Source organism: Chelonia mydas, chromosome 7, assembly GCF_015237465.2.
Source record: "Chelonia mydas isolate rCheMyd1 chromosome 7, rCheMyd1.pri.v2, whole genome shotgun sequence".
Taxonomy (NCBI): domain Eukaryota; kingdom Metazoa; phylum Chordata; order Testudines; family Cheloniidae; genus Chelonia; species Chelonia mydas.
Window position 1 is genome coordinate 4298955 of NC_057853.1, and position 26114 is coordinate 4325068.

The window sequence follows — 26114 nt, forward strand, 5'->3', positions numbered from 1 at the left end:
GTGACCATCGCTTATTAGCACCGTAGTGTCCAGGAAGTTGATCTCTTGTGTGGACTGGTCCAGGCTGAGATTGAGGGTGGGATGGAAATTGTTGAAATCATGGTGGAATTCCTCCAGGGCTTCTTTTCCATGGGTCCAGATGATGAAGATGTCATCAATGTAGCGCAAGTAGAGTAGGGGCGTTAGGGGACGAGAGCTGAGGAAGCGTTGTTCTAAGTCAGCCATAAAAATGTTGGCATACTGTGGGGCCATGCGGGTACCCATCGCAGTGCTGCTGATTTGAAGGTATACGTTGTCCCCAAATGTGAAATAGTTACGGGTGAGGACAAAGGCACAAAATTCAGCCACCAGGTTTACCGTGACATTATCGGGGATACTGTTCCTGACAACTTGTAGTCCATCTTTGTGTGGAATGTTAAAACTTGGCCAAATTTGGGCATATTTTCACAAGAGCAGCAAAAGGCACACACCTGCTGCAAAGGCCACCCTCTGCCAAATTTCAAGGCTCTACTCCAAAGGTTCCCAAAGAAAAGGCTGCCAGAATTTTCAACATTGTTTTGCAATGTATTTTTCCCTAGCCTCATTCTCAGAAACAACTGAACCATTTTGGCTGAAGCTTTCCAAAAATTCAGCCTCAGGCAGATACCTAGCGTAGAAAATTTCAGCCTGAATGGTTAAAGTTTGGCAAAACGATAAGCAACTGAAAACGGGGTGGGAAGCAGCAGGCAAGCTTAATTAGCAGAGCTATCAGCCCCACCTGTAATAAAACTTTAAAATGATTTGGAATCACATGGCTCCTGTAAACACACTCATCTTCCCTGTTGCCTTCCTCCCTGTGCTTTGTTGCACTCACTGGTTGCCTCTTGTCTTGCAAGCTCTTTGGGGCAGGTAATGTGGTGGTGTCATCATCTGCCTCTCCCCTCACCTTGCTGTGCCTCCTAGGCTGCCTTGATTTCTTTATATCGGTAAGTCAGGACCATAAATAGTCCATAGAAAGTTGCCTGAATTATCCTAAATACACTGGAATGTCTGAAATTCTTCTTCATTCTTCATTCACACATCAAGTACTCTTTGTGCTCATTTGAACACCCGTCCAGATAAAGCAGTGTGTACTATTTGTAACAAATCTTTAAATCACTATAGTATACTGGGTCCCTTTTTCTATAATGGACAACCTGCTTTGTCTGAGAAGTTCTGACACTGTGGGTGTGCATTGTACTGTCCTGTTTGGTTTTGTTTGTTGGTTTTAAATGGTTAGGGTCCAGAAGCATTAGAATGAATTGGCTTATTGTGAGAATGAAATTGGCAGTAACACCACTTTACAGGTTTGGGAGGATTTTAAAGCTTTTGGAATTGCGAATTTCACAGCTGTATTCAAAGTATTTTAAGTCCATGGTCTGGGTAGTGTTTCTGTCTATCAAGTATTCCATGTACGTTAATTCTGGAAATAAATTCATTTTTGGATATTGTTCTCAATCCAGCTGAGTTCCTGTTGTCCTGCAGGAAAACTCTGATGACTCCCAGAACGCTGTATGGGAGAGACAAACATATTTGGCATACAGTGGTTGTCCTGTGATCTCTGATCCAAGTTTCTGGTAGATTTGAAAAGGGTTTAGATTGCAGATAGTCTGGGGGGTGTTTACCTGTGTGTCTCAGGAGTCCATTTATTTTTCAGTGATTGGCTTTAAATTCAATGTTATCCTCACTGAGCTTTTTTCCAATATTTATTTTTAGCAAGCCAGTCTTTTGGGAGCAATACATTCCAATGACAGTAGGTGAAAACAATCTTTGGCTGCTGCTCACACTTTGGTAAAGATCAGGTGTTGGTATCCATTTAATATCTGATTTGTTGTCTACTGGGGAAACTATCCTGCACTTGAAAATGAATGAATTTGCTAGTACCAGTTCTGATACCCCAGTGATGCCTAGACAGATAGATAATGTGAATAAGTCTGTAGCATCCCTTGCAACTCTTTTTGTCTTCAGTTTGCATGGATTTAACAGGTGGCCTAATGCAACCTTGAAAAATGGTCAGGAAAATTTAACCGCCCAAGCAAAGAATCTACTCACCTACCTACAGTAATATAATGAATGATAATAAAAATCAAATGATATTTTCCTTGCCTTCTGGGTTAGTAGGGTGTTACAAGAAGCTTTTAGAAGTGTTCATGCATAGACCTGGAATTAGGAGATGCAATCTGCTTATCTGCACTCATTTCAGCTTCCCCATTAATAAAACTATTTCAGTGTTGTCCTGAAAAAAAGACCAAGAGGTGGACATTAATGCTGCTTTCTTTTTTAATACCACTGCATCTGGAGGTCAAGTGTATGTCCAGCAGGCCATGTTAGTCCGCTTGCCTGTGAACAGAAGAGAGTTAAAATAGCATATTGTCCTTTTATGCTGTAGCAATCTCAGTAATTTTTATGTCACTTCCATTTTTTAAATTGTTGATGATGAATCTGTGATACTCATTTTTCCTTTGGAAATATTAGAGTGGACACTTTTTTTTAACACACACTTCAGTGCTTTATGCAAAGAGACACTCTGAAACCTATTTGTATATTGTTAATAAAACTGATTGCATTAGGTTTATGGTGGCATTTCATTGGGCTGCTATCAGGTTGCCACTTTTAAGTGCTTTGCCATGTTTATGTGGAAATAATAGCTACAAAAACAGGTTTAGCCCATCTTCCTCAAAAGAAATTTTCCTTTAGGTCAAGTGCAGGACTCTAGCATTTGAGCCATAATTGGTGTGTTTCAGGTTCCTTTTCTGAATACGAAATTTTCTATTCACATACATATTTATGTGTTGGTGTCAATAGAGGAGTCTGGCGCAAAGGAGTAGAGAAGACTTTAAGGATGCCTGGAACTGCAGTTTGGTGGGCTAACACATAGGTCTATGTCGTATTGAATGAGGCAATCCAGGAAGCATTGTGGGGGGTACACAGAAGTCTTCACTAGTGCATGTGGCGGCATCTACCTGTCTGTCTTTTATTATAGTGCCCATCACCATAGTATCTAAGAGCTTCCCACATAAAATAGGTGTGTACACCATGGTCCCTAGTAGACTTCATGAATCCTTTTCCTGTTCTTTCATCGTGGCAAGGAGGCTGTTTTGGGGATATATGTGGGTGTGTTTCATAAGATGCAAAGCTGAGTTTGGGGAGTCTTGGATGCGCTGCTGGAACAGCGGGTATGTGGTTGGGGTGAATCCCTGGGTCCTTAGGATAGACGGACTCCTGAGGAGGTCACTAGTTCTGTGTCACAGCCAGGATTTGTCCAGGGGAGTGCTGTCCCTCCTACCGGACAGGTTGTGTGCATTTCTCTTATTTCTTGGCACGTCTGCGCAATCTCCTCGGAGCACCCCAGAATGGGCAGCAGCAGTGAGCAAAGCCCAGTGGGGCCAGAGGTTGGGATCTCACCTGCTGTGGAAGACCATTGTCATCAGGAGACTTCTACAGGGAGATGATGCTCATTGTAGAGGCTTGGATGTGATCCTCCATGGGATCTGTTAGGCTTAAGGATGACTTCGGACTCATCTTCCAGGGGACAGGGAGGAGCCTTCACTGTCACTAATATGCCTGTGCCACCATGAGTAATCAGTGAAGGTATTGTTCACATTGTCACCATTTGCGGGCTGCTTGAGTCCTCCTCTTTAGTGGGTCTGCGTACGCTTTCCCAGAGATATCTGATCTAGCAAGGGTGGTCAGCTCCATGGCATTCTGCCTGTGCTCTGCTGGAAACCCCCTCTCCCCTGTCCCATCCCCAGTTCTCCTGCCAAGTAACCGGACTTACTCCCAAAGAGTTTCACACTCTGCCAGCAAGTGGTGACTCTTGGTTTTCAGAGTCACTGCCCTTTTATACTGGGAAAGAAAGCAGGGGGTTGTGGTGTTTTCACTTGTGGCAGGTGTGGAGTGGTGCCAAAGGCTGCTGTCTATCACTAGGTTGCTTGGTTACCTTAGAACAGCAGTGCTAAAATATCTCTTGTAATATTTCTTGAAACATCTCCAGATGCAGTAGACGATAAATCCCTTGGCTCCGTCCAGCCTCCTGGGTCTCGGACCTTCATAAGCTCCTCACCTCTCAGGACATCTGCAGAAAGATGCCTCTTCTCACTCCAAGTTTAATTGTTTTCACCCCCATCTGCAGAGAGACCCACCCCAACTCAATTCATTCCCCATCCCCTGCCACTGAGGATGGAAAGCTAGGTGTGACCCATATAAGGCGGTAGAGGAAGCTAGATAATTTTTCCAACCCAGTCATCACCGTTTTAAAAAAAAAAAAAAAAAAGTACAAGTTGAGTTGTTCAGTGTCTGCAATGGATGCGTCTGCCTACCTTAAATTACCTTCAAGTTTTGCTCGTAAAAAGTCTTGTTCTAAACTGTTGTCTAGTGTAAGCCTAGGCTGTTTTCAGAGATGCTGCCTTCCCCTCCAGAGTTCAGCACTGCATTTCCGTGATAGGTAGAAGGACACTGGATAAAAAATGACTACATGCTGTACACTAGTCACGCTTTCTGACGTAGCAATGTGAAGCTAGGAGAACATTTTCAAAAGCAGTTAACTGATGTAGAAGCCTAAGTTCCAATTTCAAAGTGTCTTCTTAGTGGGGCTTAGACTCCTAAGTCCCACCGACTTTCAGTGACATTTTGGCTCCTAAGTACTAAAAGGAAAATGGGACTTAGGCTTCTGAGTCACTTAGCTGCTTTTGAAAATGCTCCTCTTAGTAATTAGACAACTACTCAATATTAGCAGTGTTCCTACCAAAATTATAGGAAAGTACAGAGAGTACTGAAAATAGTATCTATTTATCCAAAGTGAAACTGACTAGTTTTCAGGAATGGCCACTCTAAATGCCTGTTTGCATCACTATGTGGATATTGCAATGGTAATTAGTGTATAAATTAAGCATCTTTGTGCTAGAAGGTACGAATAAATATACTATTCTTGTAACATAATTAAAGCATTCAAACTGAGAAATGTTTATAATTGCATGTTTCTTAAACCCAGTACTGTGCATCTGGACACAAAATTATGAATCTTTTATGAAACAGGAAGTTATTAAAACACAGCAAATGCAATTAATCATCTGACTGTCTTCTAATATTTTAATTATCTTATTTTAATCCAATGTATATGTTTTCTTTGCTTTAATCTTTGGAATTATTAAAGAAAAGTTACATTGCTTGTAGCTAAAAATAATAATATTCGACAGTGTAGATCATGCCTGACTTTAACTGTGAGTTAGCAAAGCTACATTTTTTCCCCCAAGAAATTTTCTCTTTCACAGTTGACTGTGACTTTCCAGACACTTAAAAAAAATCGGCCTAATTGATAACCAAAATTTAATCATAGTAGGATACTTTCAGTTTGCATTCAAATAAGGCATTTCTTTGTCTAAATAAGCTTCCCTTGGTTGATTATTCATGTTGTAGTTCAAAATGTTTAAAAATGAAAGACAGACTTGGATGAAATGTAGACTACTTAATACAGTGTGTATTTAATATAAAAGTCATACATTATTCATTTTTGCAATTTGAATAACTTTGAATTTAGCATCCCTGTTCTTTTTCTTTTCCTTTGATGAACAATTAATTATTAAAATATAATATTGTCAGCATATGGCACAAAATCCTTGAAAGTGGAATATGAGCTTCATTCTTCAGTAGTCCTTTAATAAAGGAATATGCCATATTTGTATGTTGTTTTATGTTTACATTTGTCCAGCATTTTACAAATTTTCATACATTCTAACAAAAGATTAAAGTAGTCAAAAATTCAAATTGTTAATTATAACTGAAGATTTTAAAATAGGTAACTGTAAGCCATACAATTTTAAAAATGCGTACACCCCACATCTAACTTACATGCCTTTGCTATGTGCATGTCCAAAATGGCCTGTTGGAGTCATAACTGTCCATTTGTACGTGGAAATGCCACATTTATACAGGCAATTGCAGGAGCTAGCGAGGCGCACGGTCGTGTGCCTTTTATAAAACTCTTTCTTTTCAGTTGCTTTAAAGGTGTATACAGGCTGCACTTGAAAATCAGAACCTAAAATTGAACCTACAGGTTTTCCTGACCAAATTTTCATGTGTAAAATTGAGCAAATGGAATTTGAGGTTGCGTGCATTTAAATTTGGCTGTGAAAAAAACAAAAGCACAGCAATGATTATAAATGCATGCTAGGGTCCCTTTTGAACTTTGGTCGGTGGTACGTTTGACTATTTCTATTTTTAAAAACAAACTTTTTTTTTCCCATAATGGAATAATGCTTTGGTTTAAGTGCCAAAAATGTGCCCTGCTTTTTTTTGTCATATCTGTTTCCATTATATGGAAAAAACATTCAGTAAGGAACAGGCAACCGCGCTCTTTTAGCATCTGTGCTTTGACAGGAACAGAATTATTCATATTTTTGAGTATTGAAGGCGTCTGAGACCGTGCACACCGGTTGCTGCTAGGTAGCAGAATCTAAAATGCCTCCAGTACATCACACATTTACAACTCGTAGCGGCAGCACAGGAAAATATCATGATTACAGGAATGGTGCTCAGGGATGCAGCTGTACCTTCCTTTGATGTGATCAAGGCCGCTAGAAACCTGTGTGGTTTAGTGAAACGGAATTCTGCAGCTTTTCAATCCTGCCTTTCTCTGTTCTAAGTTAGGGCATATTTCAGCAGATCTACCAATCTCCTTGCAGTCAATTAAACCATGAGAAACCCCACCAGCCAGGAGAAGTGGGGTAGCTCATTAGCTCTGAGGAGGCTAGATAAACACAATTGTGGATCAGTCTTAATATGGACTTTTGTTTAAAGTCCGGAGAAGATAAAGCCGTACAGAGAAAGTGAGGAAGGAAGACAGACACTTTCTCTGTAAAGGAGAATTCCATTGTTGGGATAGCCCACAGGCATAAAGCACTTATTAAGCACCTTACTGGTCCCTTTTCCATAGACATAGTGGGAGGTTCAGCTCATTAGTCATGCAGACTGCAGGGGATAACTGCAAAGGAACAGTGGAGAGGCCATCTAGCCTGCAGCTGTTTCCTTCTTTTATGGTGCGTTCTCCCAAATTTAAATGTTACAAAACTGCAGCTGTTAATTAATCAGAATTTGTACAATATATTTGTTTGGATTTCAAGATGAAGTTATGTCAGTTTTGCTCCAAGCTATGTCCGTGAAGTGTGAGAACAAGAGGTCCTGAAACAACTGAATTCCACAAAGAATAAAAATGCACCTCTTGCATATTGTTCTTGATGAACCATGCAGGTTTTCAGCGCTGCATGTCACTGACTTCAGATCAGTTTTTGACTGTGTGAATTACACATGATGAAATCTGTTTTATGTGACTATACAATAGACCTGCAAAACCCAGCTGCCTAGCTACCTGCCTATCTGCCTTTTTAGGCTCACAGAAGTTGGATAGAAAAGACATATTAGATTATCAGTTCCAATCTTTTGTCTGTGCAGAGTACAATTTAAAAGTATATATACATTAAATGATACATAGAAAAATGTGATTACAGTAGAAGCTTCCTCATTAATTCTTGCTGTAAATGTTGGGAGACCAATTGAAATCAGAGAAGTTTGCAGTTTAGCAAGGGTCCATGACGGGGACAATGTGTCCAGTGCCGTGTTCTGTAATTTTGGCCTGCCGGGAAACAGTGTCTCATGTTGGCCCCACCTTGATGCACTACCAGGGCTGTTCAGTCATCCTCCTCAGAAGGAAAGTGGTGGAAGGATAGGCTGTCTGTTCAGAGTTCTGATAGGCCTGCAGGAATGAAATGGAAGCTGACCGATTGACTGTGGAGAAGCCTGTTTGATCAGGACAGGGAAGGTTTTCAGAAAGGCTGACCTCATTCCTTTCCTCTTCCATGGACAGTAAGAGAGAGAACCACACCTGAATGTACTCCCGTGAATCAGCTCAGTGCACTGGAAGTCAGGGACACTATATTTGCCTGGAGGAGATGTCTCCAGCCTCAACGGTGTCCTCTCCTGCCTGGAAGAAAAGACAGAGGAAGAATTGCAATATGCAGTGTTCCTTAACAACATGGTTGCCCAGCAGCTCTGCTTACTTACCTTGCACTGAGTCGAGCCACATTAAGAAAGACCATTTTAAGAGTGGGGCAACATTTCCAAAGGCTCTCTGTATGACGATGATTCTGCAGACTTACACTTTGCTTCCTCTTCGTTCCCAGAGCCCCAGCAGTTCCACAGAAACACTGGATGGGCAACCTGGCTCTGGTTCCCCATTCTCAGCCACACTGTGTAATGTAACTATGCCTATTTCAGTGTTGCAGCTACTGTTTTGATGTGGGAGCAGTACTTTATGTGGTGCTCTCTAACTGGCCAAGGAGAGCATGATGTCACATGTGCTGGCTCCACCCCCCAATAGAGCTTTCTGGGTCTGCACTTTTATGGACTACTAAGCTGAAGAGCAATTTAATGGGGTTCTACTGTCCTGCCATTCTGAAAACTGTATTATATTCTTTCCTAAGGTTAAAAAAAGAGAAACCAATTGGAAAAACAAATGTGTTTCACACCTGTGTTATACCCGCTACATGAAACACTGATGTTTGGCCCAAGATCAATGAACGTTTCAGGTGTCCTTTTCATAATCAACAAATAACTCTTAAAGAAACTTTCTGACGTGGTTTTATATTTTATAACTATGACAAAATACATTGTAAGCAATGCGTATTTCAAAGCCATCCATGAACATGATATCTGTTTTAAAGTCATGTAAAATATGTATAATTTTATTTGTTATTCTTTCCTACAGAGAAAGAGACCTTTCTGGATCCCTTTGTGCTGAGAGACCTTCTGCCGACGTCACTGGGAAGTTATTATCGCTATACAGGTTCTCTGACAACTCCACCATGTAGCGAGATTGTGGAATGGATAGTTTTTCGCAGGCCTGTTTCTATTTCTTATCACCAGGTAAGCTTATGCCATTAGTAATGGCTCTATCTTGATTTGCCCTCTAATACTCAAAAACTGGTGTTTTAATTTAGAGGACAAAAAAAAAAATCTGTTGACAAAAAATCAGAGGGTTTTTTTTTTAATATATATTGATTCTGAACATGAGCAATCAAACTTAAGGAGAAAATACAACATGACACCCAATTTCCTTCTAATGATTTAGCTAGTGCTGGTTATTTTAAGATAAAGCTAAGCTATCGTCTAAATATTTACATAGAATCCTTTTTTCTTCTTTTAAATTGAAGGTTTGTTTTGAAAGTAAAATAAGTAACTTTACACAGACACGTATTTAGTACTTTGAAGTAATTACACTAGGAAAGAAATGTTACCATTAATTTGCTATCTTTAACTGTTGTTACAGCATAGTGAAGCTGCCATTATGTGCTTATACAAATCTTTAAAGCTAGCACATAGCATCTCTTATTGTAGATTGAGGCAATGACTGGAACTTGTATTGAGAGGAATCCCACAATAACAAATGAATATATGCAGTCAAGTGTTTAACTATTAAAAACAGTTTGACATTTTAAAACCATTGTTTTTAGAAAGACTTCCTGTTAAATTCAGATTCTCCTTTAATGTTCTTGTTTTGCTTCAATTGTTGAAAACAGAGCTGTTGTAAAATAAGCTATTCCGATAAAAGTTAGTGAAGTATCTAACTAGAAGTGAATGTAAATATGTCAGTATACACACTCCATAGACAAATGTTTAAATGATCTAATACACAGCTTAAGGAATGAGTGTCTATACATCGGGGAATAATGCTTAAATTATCCAAAAGTACAAAGTTTGGTTTAAAAGTCATAAAATAAATATAGTACATAATCTGTAATATCCCAAAATAAGGAAAATAAATTTAACAATACGGTTTAGATATTAGCATCCAAATATTCAGGGATGTCACTCATAAAAGGGTATTATACTAAGAGTAGCTTGTAGAAAGCAAATATAGCAATGAGTGTAGATGATACCTATATACCCCACCTCCACCAGGGGGTTGCACGGCTGTACCTACAGTGGCATAGATAAAATAGTACATCTTGTATGTGTAGACAAGCTTTCCATGTTGGTTTAACTGGCAATGTGGAATAATTGTATTATTTCCCCCTGCAGCATAAGACGGATATACACGTAGAGATGTAGGTTCCAACCTGGCCAATACTGTAATTATTATTTGTCCCTTTTTCAAAAGCAGCACAGTGTAATCCATTCCCTTAGTTTACCTTTATCACAAACCACAGGAAACAGTCTGTAATCCCACATGGAAAAAGTGATATTATTTAAGCTCTGCTGAAATTCCAATAAAATCCTTCCAAAGTCTTCATGCTCCATCACTGTCATCTCACCTTACAATTAGACAAGAAAACAGGACAAGGCCTGCCACCCCGCAAATGCATTGAAAAGCTAAGTGCATTCAGTGACCCAAAGCATAACATTATCTCTCATAATACATACCTCTGAGTATTTTATTGTGATTATAATGGGTTCAGTATTTTAATTGCCATTTATATATCCATCATTTAGAAAACTGTGCACATCAGGTTTTTAATAGTTTGTAATTACATGACTTTGAGTTTTAGATCACTTTCCTCCTTACCTAGAACGGTGCCTTAAGAGCTCTTTATTTAATTTGAACTAGAGCTTTCGCTCCCTTGAAGGGCACAAATTTAACTTCCTCTGTTCTGCCAGCAGTGATGGATCAATTAATAGCTAATTTGTGTTACATAATATTTTTGTAATAAATCATTTCAACTTTGGTTTTATACATCAGCATGTAAAAAGGAAAGTTAAAATTGCATTTGAAACGGCAGCAGTTCAAATGCAGTTATGCCTCCCCAAGGTAGCTTGCCAGAAGAAAATAGTTTAAAAGTTCTTTTAAAGGGTTTAAAAAGTCAGGTTAATGTCATGGAAGTAGAAAGGTAAAGACTTAACTTAGAGTGAGCAGTTGGTATGTAAGTTCTTGATCCTGCATCGACCTTATGCACCAGCTTAACTTTGTACACTGCAAGTCGTCCCATTGTGTTCAGTGAGACTGTTCCCAGTGCCTACAGTTAAGCAGGTGCATAAGTCTTTGAAGAATCAGGGCACAAGAGCGATTATCAAGAACCACGTGTTTTCTCTCCCTTCCTTCCTCCCTCATAAGAAAAGTGTAGGGTAATAGTCTCTTCATCCTTGTATCTACCTATGTGTGTTGCCCCTAGCTTTCCCCATAAGTGGTGGTTAGAAATTCCATGGGAGCAGGATTAGATCCTCTGAGTCTTTCTTATTGCAATATAACAAATTGTAGTTCTTGATGTGAATTATAACCAGCCTCAGCACCTCCCTCACCCCAGATTTCATTCTGGCATCTTTCAGTTGCCTGCATCAATGAGGGAACATTTCATTTTTTTATCACTGTTGCTGCTTGATCATTAATACTATGCCCACCTTTTTAAAGGGCATGGACTGGACAATGGCACGCACATTAAACAAAGAGCTGAAATGACATCACTGTGGGCAGTTGACTAATAGAAGTTCTCCGCATTCCCACAAAGTAGATAACACGGGGTCAGTCAGAGCTGTGGTGTCGGACTGTTCAGTGTGTGTTACTTACTTCTCTTTGCCTCAGTTTCCCCATTTGTGTAATGAGGTTAATAGTTCTGTATTCCACTGGGGAGTCGTGAGGATCACTGTTTGCAAAGTGATTTCAGCTCCTCATATATAAAAGGTTGTACAGGTCCAAGTTATCATCAATGATATATTAATTTGAGGGCAGATGAATTCTGTTGATACTCCGTTCCAAGTTCCGTACCTTAATCCAAAATTGCCAGACTCAGGATTAGAGATGTATAACAAATCCCTTCCATAATCTCATTTCTAATTTTCTTTGGGAGGCTCCCACTGATAGAGTTCTAAATTTTGTCTCAAATTAGCAGGCCCAACACACCACCGAGCTCCAGCCATGCTTTCTATTGAAACGAAATGGGTTCAGTTAACTCTGTCCTGCCCTAATGATCAGAAGAAATTTTACAGGTTTCAATTGAGTAGCTAGAAATCACAGAGCATAGCAGAATGGGCGGCCTGGACAGCGGCACAGAATGGGTGCTTCAAGGTTATTGATCTGTGCGGGAAATTAAATGATTTTAGAGGGTCCCCAGACTCCAGTGGGGAACCCTGGACAGGTCTGTTAAGCTTCCCTTTGATTTTTTTAGAGAGACGCTATCAACTAAGGCTATGATGTGATTGACAATATAATAGTTTTTTTTCCCCTGGGTCATTAGTTCATGTCTCAAAACTGTCACATCCTTCTCTGTAGCTTTTAGTGTAAATATACTTAATGAAAAGGAGGCAGGTATAGCTTTCAAACTGTGGTTTGTCATTAAGCTGTAAGAGAAACTCAAGTCCCTCTAAAGTCTCTGGGCCAGATCCCACTTCCACTGAAATCAAAAGCATTGACTTCAAGGAGAGCAGGATTAGATTCTTTATACTGCTCAGTCTTTCTTACTAATTCTAATTCTTGATCTGAATGATAACAAGCGTTTAATAAATGCTGGATTGACCTCAGCAACCAACTGAACAAACAAGTTAACTGAATCTTTTCAATTTAGTCTGCCAGTAGTTTTTCTCTAGGAAATATTATGCTTTTTCTTAACAGAATGCACTTTTAAACTATAATTATATCTTATAAATTAATACGTTATAGTTAAAAATAGCCTGGATCTGCATGCAGCATAGGAAGGAGCAACCTGTTGTCTTGGAGAGAATATGAAAGAATTAAATGTACCAAATAACGTGACACACAAAATAAATACCAGGAGCATGGTTGGGGTTTCTCCCTTTGTAATGAAGCAGGCGAGAGAAGATGTCAGTGTGGCCCAGTGGACAGGACACTGGACAAGGGATCAGGAGATCTTGTTTCTAGTCCTGGCTTCCATGCTGACCTGCTGTTTGACCTTGGGCAAGTCACTTTATGCCTCAGTTTCCCCATCTGGAAAATGGGGAGGACGCTTTTGACTTCCTTTGTAAAATGTTTTGAAATCTATCAATGAAAACCGCAGCCTGACAGTGACATGTCAGTGTAAGTAGGTACAGGGACTATATACAGAAGAATGATTTTGTGATGTAATGAATAAGTGTATAACACTTCTCAGTATAATATTAAGAAACAACATGATATAAGCAGAGAGGGAGGGAGGAGCTGGGGGGGTTGTCTGTGCGCATATTAAAGGCTTGAAGGCAAGGGAGTCCAAGAACAAATGTTTTCTTTCCTGTGTCAGACTCAAAATCAGTCTTGGCATCAGCACTTCCTGCCATTTTACATTCTTATCAGCCACCCGGATTTCACCACATTGTTTTTCTAATTAATGTTCTTTTTTCTCTTCCCTGCCCTGATGGCCACGTTCAGCTGGAGGCGTTCTATTCCATATTTACCACAGAACAGCAAGATCATGTCAAGTCTGTGGAGTATCTGAGGAATAACTTCCGACCGCAGCAGAGTCTGAATGACAGGGTGGTGTCCAAGTCTGCTGTGAAAGATGCTTGGAGCCAAGATGTGATGGACATCTTAGAAAATCCATTTGGCACAGAGGCTTCCAAAGGTAGATTGGGATTAACTGCATTTGCTGAATGACAGATTTGTTTTTTTTTTACATAGGGCTTTCAATTAGTTGTCACTAGAAGTACAGGAGGTTCACTAAAGAAATATAGCAAGACTTAGTGAAACACTGTAGTTATACTTTATTATATTTAATACAGTTATGAGGCACTGAATTTTATTTTCCCCCACAATGCTCAACTAGCCTATGGAACTCATTGCCACAAGGAGGCTAAGAGCTTCGAAGGATTCAAAGAAGGATTGGACATTTATATTGATAAATCTGGATCTTCGAGAAAGGATTTTAAAAAATAGCCAAGAGTTTTAGAAGGGCTATAAGACCTTTAGGTTCAGGGCATAAACCAACCTCTTGGTAATGGCAGTTGGGAAGAATCTACCCTTGTGGAGAGGTTATTCTGTAACTCCTTTCGTCAGTGTTTGTTGCACCTCCCTGTGGAGCAGCAGCTGGTGTTTGCTGCTCTCGGAGATAGGTGGACCTCAGTTTGGAAAAGAGCATTAAGAGCCACACTGGCACAAAGAGCCACATGGCTATTCCAGGCTGTCAGACTGTTCTGGATGCACTCAGCAAATGTGCAGGTGTAAATAATACTTTCAGATTTTTTCTTGTATGTTTATGTTCCATTTTTCCTATGGGATGATTTTATTAGGCAGAGCTGCTGGGGGATGATCTGTGTTTGCAGTCATTCCCTTTGAGAAATGCTCACTTCTTAAATAATCTGTTGGGCACCCACCTGCCTCAATAATGGTGGAACTTGATGGGGTTGGCGGTGAAAGGGAACAGTCCCAGCTGTGAGGGAGACAGACATTCTCTAAGAACCTAGGTAGCTCCTCCCCTCAGGAGTCTCTGGCACCCATTGGCCAGCTGGGGAGGAATGGGTGCTGATTGGCCAGCCTTCCCCAGCTTCCAGGATTTAACCTGGAGCAGGGGCCACATGGAGCCCCTTTCGGCTCTGTTTCAGCAGCTCCACCCTACCCACCCAAACTAGGAATGGGAATCCATCCTGACCGTGTCTAGCTAATTGCCCATTCGGGGGTCAGGAAGGAATTTTTTCTCCCATGAACCAATTGGCAGAAGACCAGGGAATGTTTTGCCTTTCTTGCAGCACCTTTAAGCCACAGAGGGTTACTTAACTGAGATATTGGGGTTGAGTTGTTTATTGGTCGCCACTTGCAGCCGGTTTCCAGTGCAGTTAAGAGAATAAAATGGACAGTTCCCAGAGATAAAAAGATCTGGGATTGTGGTGATGGGCCTTGAGCTCATGGGATGGGGTCTGACTTTGTTGTCTTGGCGGGCCAGGGTCTGACTTTGTGGCCTTTGCAGGCCACGGTCCCCACCCTTCTGTACCCTCTGTCCTCCTTGGAATAGGGAGGGTGCAAGGACTCAGAGAGCTGAGTCTTAGGGGGCAGGCTGAGGAGAGCCTACTCCGAGATATGGGTTATATAGTAAGGAGCCCTGTAACCCTGGCACTAGTTAAGGGTTATATGGTAAGGAGCCCTGTAACCCCACACTGGAAGTAATTAAATATCCTGATATAGGAGAATATAAGTGATAGGTGTGTAGTGCCCCTCCCCTGTGTTAAAGTTTAATAACATTGTGACCTGCCTCTTCAAATCCATCTATGTGTCTGTCTTCATTTTACCGCTGTGTCCACATCAGTTGAGTGGATTCAAATATGCACGTCCATGGCTGGCACTTTGGCCTAGCTGGGCACAGACAGCATACCTCTCCTGGCACTCAGCTGCCGCCCTCACCTTTCCAAGAGAATTGGGACAGAGCGGGGCTCTCAGGGCTTTATTATTCTGTGGCTGTGTTTGCTCACATAGAGAAGCACATCAAAGGCTGCTTTGGGACAAGTAATTTATATCAGGAGTGAGAAGAAGAGATTGTCAATCAGAATAATCCAGGCTGTGCTCTGGCCTGAAAGTTTCAAGCGGTGTTTTATCAGCATCATATGCCAATATTTATTCCTTCTGATATATACAGCGCGAGTATTATTTACCCAGGACAGTAATGGAAGTTAATAGTTTACATTATGTTAAAATGACAAAACTGACTAGCTTTTATTGTGAGTATAACTCAGGTACCTCTGTACCATGTGGTATAATACTGCAGAAGATTTTACTGCTTTGGCTGAATGTTTGAATATTCCTTGCCTCACTGGACTGTTTCTAAGATCATAAAAGATTGTTTGTGTGCTCCTTCCTCCCTCCTCCCCAACCCTCCCAAGTAAATAGCTGAGACCCACAATTGTAAATTATAAAATGCATCCAATGAAATGAGCTGTAGCTCACGAAAGCTTATGCTCAAATAAATTGGTTAGTCTCTAAGGTGCCACAAGTCCTCCTTTTCTTTTTGCAAATACAGACTAACACGGCTGTTACTCTGAAACCACAATTATAGCTGCATGTTACAAATACTATGCAATGGATTAGTCTTGAAATTCGAAGTGTTGCCATTGATCAAAGCCCATTAAAGTCAATGGAAAGATCCCCACTGACTTCTCTGTGCTAAATCCAACCCTAAGGCCCTGATTCAGCATGTGCCTAACTTTAACGTGTGAGTAATTCCAGTGAACCAAATGGAACTACTCACATATTCAAAAGTTAGGCGTAAGTGCTTTGCTGAACGGGAGCCTAAATCTGTATGGAGAAACCTTGTATCAGCTGAGATCAGTTCAGGCATACTGACCATCCACAGGTGTTGTGACCACCTTGGCATTTGGGGGCAGGGCATTGTCAGTGGAGGGCCCTTGATTTTGGAACCTACACTTGTCTAATGGCCCATTTTGCTGGACTTTATGTGGGGTCCACTCTCTGCTAGCAGCACCTCCTGCTGGCCGCCCTGGGAATTAGCTCTGCCAGGTTTGCACTCCCCTTCTGGCGGTGTCTTCCCGCATGCTGTCTCACCCTGCGACCCCTCTCACTCCAGGGACTGCAGTCTCCTCTTCGTGGCTTGGCCCTCCAGCCAGCCACTAAGGTCTTCCCCTTCCGGGGAATTCAAAGCCTTTCCAGACCCACTCTCTGTCTGGCATCTCCAACGTCCTGTGGCACTGCCCAGTGGCTGACAGGGGAACCCAGGCCCGCCCTCTACACTGGGTTTCAGCCCACTGACCCTATAACAAACAGCCAAGGTCTCTTTACCATCCTACCCCTTCCTGCTATTTCCCTGGGCTTCTTCCACTTATCTGGCTTCCTCCCGCCTCTGGGTTTGCCGTTCTTCCAACTCCCTCCACTCAGGCAGTGACTGTAGCTTACTTCCCTGCAACCCTTGTCTGCAGCCAGCTACCTGGCTTTCTATAGTCCCCTCCCGCCTCCCATTTCTGTACAGGTGAGCCTGTTCTTTAATTAGGACTTCCCCTCAGCATTCAGTCTACCATCTGGCCTCCATTAACCCCTTCCACTCCTGCGTTGAGTGGACACCCCATCACAGGTGAGAAAAGAACCATTGATTGTTTTCTCTAGGCCTTTTCCTCTGGAGGCTGACTGTTGGTGAGAATTTATTTGCACTGACTCTGTCAACGTGTTGTAACTTTTCCAGCTGCACATGTACCAAGGGACAATGGCGGCAGGTGCATTTTTATAAACTTAAAAGTAAATAGGTTGCTCTGGTGTTACCAAAATAAAATGGATTGTAGCACATCCCTGCAAAGGCTACAGGGCCGAGTTATATCTGCTCCAGAGATACAGCAATGCAAATGTTCCTGGCCCCTTCCTTGACGAAGGTGAATTGGGGAATGAAATGCCTGGTCCACTGCACATTCTGAACTACTGACATATAAATAAAATGACTTGAAGTCACAATACTTGAGTGAAAGCTAAACCTATTGTTTATTCCACTAGGAAATACAATGCATCATTATATAGTGTCATTCATGCAAAAGTACTGCAGCACAAAACATTTCACAGCCAGAGATAGTCTAGCATACAAATATAAGACTCCAAGGTTAACATAACATATTAAACCTTAACATATGTAACATCCGTCTACATTCAGTGGCTGTCATTGAAATACCAACATTTGTCAACAGCTAACATATTGTAATATCCAAGATTACCATAGGTTTCAGAGTAGCATCCGATGAAGTGAGCTGTAGCTCATGAAAGCTTATGCTCAAATAAATTGGTTAGTTTTAAGTGGGAAATGTTGACTTTTTAATAGCTTATGTTGTAATATATTGTAGGATTGGCAGTAGCCATCTTAAGCTTTTGTTCATGTGAGTTTTTTATGTCATGAAAACCCTGTGAACTGTTATAAATCTAGAAAACTATTTATAGTACTTAATAAGCCATTTTATTTTATAGGAAAAGGAGCACAGAAATTTACAGGATGTTTGGAATAATTTTGAGAATCACCCACTTAACAGTGCCATGTGTCTGTCCATTGATAAACTGAACTGACCTGAACTGTTCTGGATATGCCATGCATCAATATTGGAACTCCTGTTCTTTAGATAGCAAAGATCATTCAAATCAGATCAATGGTGACCAGCTGGCATGACCAATAAACTATGAAGATACATAATAGAAAGATCAGTTTGTTTGTCCAGTTCCCCTGAATGTATGTTTTCCCATATAGGGCAGCAACTCGTAGTGCTTAGCAAGTGGAATTTCTTTGATTCTCTCATCCCATTTCCTTCCATTGGCAGAACCTCCTGAAATTCAATTTTCTTAGGACTACTCTATCTTAAAAGTTAGGCACATGCTTAAGTACCTTGCTGAATCAGCACCTCTGACCTGAGAATAACATTTAAATTGATCCTTCTACATCAAGAAAGCGTACAAATCTTATGTAACAGTCCAGTCACTGAAATGTACAATTATGACAGTCAGAACAACCTCAGCTGGAACATGATTTATTGATTAAGGGGCATCAGCCAGTAATAAAACGTAAAATAACCTTTTGATGATCCCAGATTAGTGATGGATTATGGCTCTAATCCTTCAAACCCTCAGGTGATTTATCCCATTGAATTTAATAAGACTACTCACCTGTTTAGCGCTATGGATGTGTGTCAGGGTTTGCAGGATTGGGGACTGCATGTGTAGACTTAAAAATGAGAGCTGGACAGATATTAGATACAATTTTAGCTAAACAATAAATGAAATGGGTAATGTATTGAATATATTATTTGATTGATATTCTTTAACCAGTTATGAAACTTATCAAATATTATAAAAATATTCATCAGATAACATGTAACAGAATGATGATGGCAAGATTCATACCACTGGACCATCTCCGTTAATATTAATAATTGCACTTTAAAAACAAAAAACCTCCCCATAATAATTGGTTTCTCTATTTTCTGACTTGCCCACCTGAGTTCAGATTTCTGTGTTTGTCAAAGAGCATCACACATTACGCTACTGTGTTCAGTTTTTAATGAGCCGAGGTAGGATGATTTGTGATGATTATTAGCATAATAAGTGAGCATGACACTTAAGAGTGAAATAATAAACAGGGTCATCTCACTAAAGAGCTTACAGTCAACGGGCTCGACTCTCCAACCCTGAAAATCCCTTACTTTCATAAGTAGCCCCATTGAAATGAGATATACCACCAAACAGTTGGTGCAGCTGTTACAAAGAAAACAGACCATTCTTAATTCATGACATGGCGTGTAACTTAAGGAGAAGTTGCTGCCTCTCAAGTAGTTGGTTTCAAAATGCAACTGATTTGCAATAAAGTCTTTGCCTGTATTTCTGCTACTGATTTGGGCTCTTAATTGTTTGTACATATATATAGTTTGATTATGAAAGCCTTGCCTTTCACCTTTCAGTCTCATTAGGTGAGCTATAAGATTCACAACAATGAAACTAACATCCCATGGGGAGGTGCTCTTGACATCAGAGTTCTCTTTCGCAGATGCTTGATTACTTCCCCAAAGGTGTCTGATTGCTCTTCACTGGAGTCCCATATGATGCAGTTTGCCATCAGTGGGAATTGGTCTTAGAATACCACCTTTAATTATGATCCTTGACTTAGTTAACTAATGAGCAGTCATAATTTCACTACAGTAGCACCTGATGGCTTTTGACTCTGAGTCAACATCTGGGTTATTTCTCTAGTATTCCACATGTAAATGTTTTTCATATTTAGTGCACCAGGTTAATCCATCATGATGCACTCAGTTTGGAAGTCATTGTAACCTCCAAGTAATTAAAACTGTCTAGAAGATGTGTTTTTTGTTGTTGTTTTCCTGTATGTTTCACACTTGGGGAAATGCTCCGAATATTGACTTGGAGTCAAAAGTACAGCACTACTCAAGCAAAGCAAGGTAGTGCAGAGTCACTATTTCACAGCTCCTGACATCAAAAATGAAAGCAACGCGTCCTACTGAAGTTCTTCCTTTTTTTCTGAATGTCATCACATACTCTTAGAAGGACTGTATCAGAGCATGGCTTCAATTAGCATAATCCAAAAAAAGACGAATTTTTCTGGAGGGTGTGCAAGGGGAAGAAGTATATGAAGATGCAGTCATTTGGGGGCAGACAGTTTCAGGCATGAACAGTAATATTTCCGAATGGAACGAAGCAATGTGTCTCAGTTATATTGTCCAGTACAGGCAGTCCTCGGATTTACGACACAATTGGTTCTTGAAAATTGTGTCATAAGTCGAAACATTGTAACTCAGAACCGCAGTGCACTCCATTGCGGGACCGAGCATCATAAAGTCGAAACCAATTGCCGTAAGTCAAACCAGGGTGTCAATTCAGAAACATGGTAAGTTCCGTTCATCGTAAGTTGAATGTTGTAAAATCGAGGAGTGCCTGTGTTTGTGCCCTATGCTTTATTTTTCTTTTGGAATGAAAATCGTCAGGAATAAAAAGGAGTCTCTGGTCTGTAGATTTGATGCTGTCTTGTGGGAAGATGATGAGACTGTAAGTCTGGGTGGCCAGCCTCTACCAAAGGTACAAAAGTTCAAGTTCAATAGTACAGGAGAATGGTGATCTCAATGGTGAACTCCTAAGCAGGACAGGAAGGGCATTAACTAAAGGAGAGAGGTGAGAGCAGTGATCTGCGATAGGAGAATGCTTATCCTGTTGGAAAGTAAGGTCTACTAGATGGTAATTAGGCCTGCAATTGTGTGTGGTTCTGAGTGCTTGGCACTGAGGAATAGACAGGAGCAGAACTTCAATACAGTGGAAATGAAAATGTTAAGATATGGATACTTGGAGTTACAAAGATGGACCATGTTCGTAACAAACAAATTAGGGAAATTGTGAAGGTGGCACCAATGATGGAAATGCTGAGGGAACCCAGGCTTAGATGGTTTACACATGTGAAAAGAAGAAAATATATATATAAAAGGAATATATAGGAAACAGGGTATAAAAGTTCGAAGTGCAAGGTGAGAGAAAGGTTGGAAGACCTCAGGCTAGATGGATGGATGTCATACAAAAGGATTTCATTAGCTGCAGAGTTTCCAAGGAACTGCTTCAAGCCGGACTGGAATAGAGTCCTCCATATGGATGGGACTAAAGCTACAAGAAGAATAATTTGTTTTTCCTTTTTAAGTGCCAGTGTTTTGTGTAGTCCTCAAGGCAACCAAGCAGTTCCCTTGATTTCTTTCTGCAGCTCCAAAGAAATCGCTCACGCAGGAAGGTTCCTTCTCTTTAGGAGTTGTATTAAAAGTCTGAGGCAAGCAAAGAATCTTGTATAGCAACAAGTCCTAAATGCTCATTTCTGTCTCCCCTGAGAGACCTAATCTTTTATCCGAAACATAGCATACGTGAGAGATACAGGTTTAAAATTATATATTACAAACATCTTGACTTGAAATCACCAACAAAATGATAAAACATTATTTATTTCCTCCCATCTTATCGTTAGTTAGGGAAAATGCAAACGAGCAAGAATCATTTTCAGTGCACTTACCATATGGTCACGGTTGCTGCTAATCTTACTGCCTTTTATAGAATCTGTTCCACCCACTGATTGCACTCTGGGTAAAAAAGTTTTTCTTAAACTTCCTAAGAGGCAGGGTTTTTTCTTAGTTTCTGTTCATTCCCTTTTGTTTTTAAGATTCTTTTTGCAAATTTCTTTGCGGGATCACCTTCATTGTTATGCCCCTTCACATTTGCATATACCTTAGCCACATCACCTCTTACTTGTCCTTTCCTTTGCAGATAAACCCAGTTATCTCAATATTTAAACTATTCTAATCATTTTCCTAAGTCATGTCAGACAGTGAGCTGATAATTCCATGCATCTTCTCATTACCACCCGACATGCTTTTCCTGATCAGTATCTTGCATTGCAGTTCTTCAGCCCTTGTATTACTATTTATATAGCCCTGTAGGTGTGCACTATGCAAACACGTTAAACCGTGTCCTGCCCCCCCAAGGAGCCCAAAATCTGAGACACAGAGAATACAAAGGATGAGGGATCAAAGTGAGAATAGGAACTGACACTTTTCAAAAGGAGATACTCCACTTTTCTTACAAAAATTTATAAGCTGCTTGAAGAGTACTTGTGGCACCTTGGAGACTAACCAATTTATTTGAGCATAAGCTTTCGTGAGCTACAGCTCACTTCATCGGATGCATACTGTGGAAAATACAGAAGATGTGTTTATACACACAGACCATGAAAAAGTGGGTGTTTATCTCTACAAAAGGTTTTCTCTCCCCCGACCCCACGCTCCTGCTGGTAATAGCTTTAGATAAGCTATTACCAACCGGAGAGTGGATTGTGGAGGGGGGCAGGGGAAGAAAACCTGGATTTGTGCTGGAAATGGCCCACCTTGATTATCATACACATTGGAAGGAGAGTGATCACTTTAGATAAGCTACTACCAGCAGGAGAGTGGGGTGGGGGGAGAGAAAACCTTTTGTAGTGATAAACACCCATTTTTTCATGGTCTGTGTGTATAAAAACATCTTCTGTATTTTCCACAGTATGCATCCAATGAAGTGAGCTGTAGCTCACGAAAGCTTATGCTCAGATAAATTGCTTAGTCTCTAAGGTGCCACAAGTCCTCCTTTTCTTTTTGCAAATACAGACTAACACGGCTGTTACTCTGAAACCTGTCAATAAGCTGCTTGATATCCTTCCAGTTTGGTGTGTCCTGCTGACTTAGTTTTGTGTTAGTTTAGTGTGATGTTTCCATTGCTGTGACCACTATGGATAGTGAGTGAGTGGTTAATAAACATTTATGAAGCACCATAACTTTGCCTGGTGCTCTTGAGATTAGAGCATGGACAGGATTATTTTTAAAAAGTGGTATGAATAAAGTGTTAAAAAATGGAAGACCGTACATACTGCATCCTCAGTGGTATGAATGCACAGCTCCTATTAATTCTAATGAGCGCTGTATGTACTCCACAAGGAGTAAGGAGATGTTTTCCATTATATACCTCCTGTTCTGGTGGAAGCAAGACGAGGCTTATCTGTCCTTCATAGAAAACACGATAAAACCACAGTTAACAGGACTAATGCTCAGGGGCTCTGTTTCTGGCTCTGCCACAGAGATCTTTGGCAAGTCACTCCATCTTTCGGATGATCATTTTCCCTACCTAACTGCAGTGTTAGGAGGTGCTCAGGTGATGGAGGCTATATTCAGTTCTATGCAGGGGGCTTCCCAGAAAGAGTCGGAAAGCTCTTTGTAATGTGTGTCTCTGACTTCCTACCATTTAACATACTTGGTTTCCAAAAACTGCTATTATTTGATAGGTTGGAGAGATGCAAAGATATCTGATTTCTGTCTCTCTTCCTCACACACGCCTCCAGCAGCCACCCCATCCTAACTAGGAGCTCTCGCTATCAGCCAGTCAAAGCTTACTTACTCTGCCAGTTTAAGTAAGTTCCTGGGTTTGTCCATCACATTTCATTTTACAGCTGCACTGACATCACGCACACACGCATTCCTCTTCACCTGTTTTAGAATGATGCTAGTTAGCCCCCTTGTGATGCTCCCTAGGAATTAGTTTTCTAGGTCACTCCTCTACTAGGCCAGCCATTTGGCCCTTGAAAACATTTATCATTAATCTCAAAGTTTCCTACAGTTCAGACCAAGAGGAGTCATGGTACATTCCCTGAATGAAAAGATCAATAGCTAAGTGAGGAGCTAATTTGCCATTCTGAACAGGGCATCCTACAGGCACATAATATTGTGCATAGACTCTTGTCTCACTATGCTTGTGCCCACATGTTCCAAAAGAGTGTGATGCACAAGTTGGCCGAACTGTTGCCTGCGAGGTGGCTGCCATGCATCAGAAGGTTTAAATGGATGACCCTTGTTAATGCTGCAAATATTTCCCTTCTCTAAAAAAATCCTTCTTTGTGCCAGCATCGACGCCGTATGTGTCTCTGCACTTGATCACACCCGTTTCGCTATATACCGAATATACCGTACAAATATATAAATACATAGATCTAAGTAGACATAGGTATACATTTTAAAGGTATGTATTGTACTATGTATATGCTATGTGTATCTGTAGTGTGTAATATATACACAGAGATTGTAGTCCAGATCTTCAGCTTGTGTAGACTGGCATAACTGTGCTGAGCTCAGGGGAGTTGTGTTGATTGATACCCGCTGGATTTGGCCTACAGTGTACCAACCCGTGTGTGTGTGTGTGTGAGAGAGAGAGAGATGAAACATTTGTGGGGAGAAAACACACCACAGTTTCTGCCTTTCAGTAAAATAGGATTTGTTGCAGTGATGCCATGGAAACTCAAATACTACAAAGAAATCCACACAGGAATGAATCAAATTGCACCCCAGATGCTAGTTGAATATTCACCTCAGGAAATGGGCCATCAGCAGATGGGGCAAAAACTTGGCTTCCCAAAGCCTCTTAAATGGGAAATTCTGTAAGAGCATTTTACCTACCCAGTCACCAGTGGGATGCCTTTGTTTCACATGGAGCATCAGACAACACAAGGTTTTGTCCATGCTTCTTAAGCATAAGGAACAACCTTGTTTGTTTGAAGCATAGTCAAAGGTAAGAGCAGAGAAGATAAATAGTCTGTCTCCTAGATACAGTCTGCCTGTACATTGAAGTAGATCAACACAAATATTTGCGAGTACTGTGCACTCTGTAGCCTGTAGATGCCTGCTAGCAAAGGGCAGGCAAAGGTAAAGGATAAAAGTGTGTGTCTCTTTAAAAGTGATTATTCTTATGTATTAATAATGGTGCTTACAAGGATCACAGCAGTTAACAACATGAACTTAAAACATAGCTGAGTGTTACAGACATTCAGTAAAAGAAAAGTGGCAGGGATGTTGTAAATCTGCCTCTTAGAGCTCTTCCGTGTATTAAAGCCTGTGTTTCCTCTATGTATGATCCTCATAACCTGTCTCTTTTCCTTAGTGTAGGCAACGCACCATTCCAGGACAGAGAATGAATCAGATAGCAAAAAGCATGGTGGTGTTTTCTATGGGTCTCATTCTGGTCTAACCCCAGTTATATACTACAGTATTTCTGTTGAGTTACTCCTGAGTGATGCCAATGCAAGGAAGCAGAATCTGGCCCTTTATTACTTCCATTGCTATGATACTGTCCGTTCAATACATGCAGGGTGTGTGGATTTTGTGTTTGCAGTGTGTTTTACTTAGAGTGAATCATTCTGATACATTGCATGGGTTATTTAAAGTTGGAGGAAGGGGTTGTTAGGAGACAGAATATGCAGGTTTCATATTTGCCCACTTCCTGGTTAGTCTTTAAAATGTGCTTGATTTCTGTATTGTTTGCAGACATGTTTCTCCTGGTCAGAGCGACAGGTTAAAACTAAGACTGTCGATTAATTGCAGTTAACTAGTGCGATTAACTCAAAAAAAGTAATCATGATAAAAAAAATTAATCACAATTAATCACACTGGTAAACAATAGAATACCAATTGAAATGTATTAAATATTTTGGATGTTTTTCTACATTTTCAAATATATTGATTTATATTAGAACACAGAATACAACGTGTACAGGGCTCACTTTATGTCATTATTTTTTATCACAAATAATTGCACTGTAAAAATGATAAACAAAATAAATCGTATTTTTAATTCACCTCATACAAGTACTGTAGTGCAATCTCTTTATTGTGAAAGTGCAACTTACAAATGTAGTTTTTTTGTTACATATCTGCACTCAAAAACAAACAATGTAAAACTTTACAGCCTACAAGTCCACTCAGTCCTACTTTTTGTTCAGCCAATTGCTAAGACAAACAAGTTTTTTTTTACATTTATGGGAGATACTGCTGCCTGCTTCTTATTTACAATGTCACCTGAAAATGAGCACAGACGTTCGCATGGCACTTTTGTAGCTGGCGTTGCTAGGTATTTACGTGCCAGATATGCTAAACATTCGTATGTCCCTTCATGCTTCGGCCACTATTCCAGAGGACATGCGTCCATGCTGATGACGCTCGTTAAAAAAATAATGCGTTAATTAAATTTGTGACTGAACTCCTTGGGGGAGAATTGTATGTCTCCTGTTCTGTTTTACCCCCATTCTTCCATATATTTCATGTTATAGCAGTCTCAGATGATGACCCAGCAGATGTTCCCTTTAAGAACACTTTCACAGCAGATT

At 40.5% G+C, this 26114-nt stretch overlaps 1 protein-coding gene across 7 annotated transcripts in view; it reads left to right on the plus strand.

Annotated features, from left to right (window-relative positions):
* The window catches only part of PTPRG (protein tyrosine phosphatase receptor type G), a 610647-nt gene that overhangs the window by 453983 nt on the left and 130550 nt on the right, over nucleotides 1-26114 (plus strand). For all 7 annotated transcript variants that reach the window (XM_037903818.2, XM_037903817.2, XM_037903820.2 and 4 more), the window contains exons 7-8: nucleotides 8777-8934; nucleotides 13361-13553. In XM_037903818.2, the coding sequence (XP_037759746.1) occupies nucleotides 8777-8934; nucleotides 13361-13553 (351 nt within the window). The remainder of the gene's footprint in view (nucleotides 1-8776; nucleotides 8935-13360; nucleotides 13554-26114) is intronic.